General features: G+C 23.2%; 1 protein-coding gene across 1 annotated transcript; it reads right to left on the reverse strand.

Annotated features, from left to right (window-relative positions):
- Positions 1 to 1,302, reverse strand: EDI_105840 (uncharacterized protein; the record flags this gene model as incomplete). Its single annotated transcript, XM_001737643.1, has 1 exon — positions 1 to 1,302. A coding segment is annotated over one exon (1,302 nt), but the record flags the coding sequence as incomplete, so codon positions are not given.

Here is a 1,302-nt window from a genome sequence, read left to right on the forward strand (position 1 = left end):
CATCACTATTAATATTACTTCTAATTTTAATATTACAGTCATGAATATTTCTTATTATAATATGTGTTTTATCTGTTTCTATTTCTATATCTTTATTTGTATTATCCATTTCTATTATTTCTGTATCTTCTTTTATAACTTTCTTTGTTTCTGGAATATTACATTCTTCATTATCTATTGTGATGATTTCTTCAATATTATCTAACTTCCCTGTGATTTCTGTATTTTTACATTTTATTATTTTCATTTCTTTGATTTGATTCTTGTTGATTATGAATTGACAATTCTCACATTCATCAATATATAATTTCTTACATTTATCAAATAATTCTTCAAAGATATAATCTTTCATTGATACAATGCATATCTCTTCTGCTTCTTTCAGAGGTACTTTAATGTATTCTTCAATTGATTTAAATATAATTCTTTTTGGTTTAACATCAATTTCATTGATTGTAGATTCAATAACTTTCATTGTATTACATCTTTCATTTCCTGTAATATTCACTTGTTTAGATTGTGATACTATCAGTTTATTGATTGGACATTTTGATTTTACATTAATCTGTTTTCCTTCTAATATTTCAATATTTTGTTCATTATTAGATTCTATTTCAAATTTGAAATTCTCACATTCTCTAATGCAAATATTATTTGATTTATTTGTTGATAATTTGATTTGTGTTTGTTTATTTCTTTCTAATTTCAATCTTTCAATACAATCTGATTTAATATTAATTTTACATTCTCTACAATTAATTACTTCAATACTCTTTAATTTATTTGATATTAAGCTAATGTTTAAATTAGAGCAATAGTCCAATCGAAGTAATTCAAGATTTTGGAATGTGTAGATATTCTCTTGTATTTCTTTCCAATATCTTCTTTTATTAGTTGTTGTAATTCCCTGTTCTTCATTCTTTTCATTTATCTTTATTTCATTAATTCCCTGTAGTTTTAACTGTTTTAAATTATTTATTGATTGAAGTTCAAGTGAAGATCGTTGTCCATGCATTTCTACACACTCAATATGTTTGTTACTCATTATTAATTTTGAGTCCGATAAACTAAAAGAAATATATTTGATAGATTCAGGTAATTGTGATGTTTCAAATACTATTAATTCATTACATTGTCCAAACAGTCCGTTTCTGTTATCATAAATTGTAAGAGAATTAGCACAAAGATCATTAATAATTTGGTGAACTTTCTTTCTATTTTCTTCGTTATTTATATCGTTTATATTGATATTAACATTAACAGTACCCTTAAATGATTGTTGAAATCTAGTTTTACATTTGA

This window comes from Entamoeba dispar, genomic scaffold, assembly GCF_000209125.1.
Source record: "Entamoeba dispar SAW760 scf_1105229460747 genomic scaffold, whole genome shotgun sequence".
Lineage (NCBI taxonomy): Eukaryota > Evosea > Mastigamoebida > Endamoebidae > Entamoeba > Entamoeba dispar.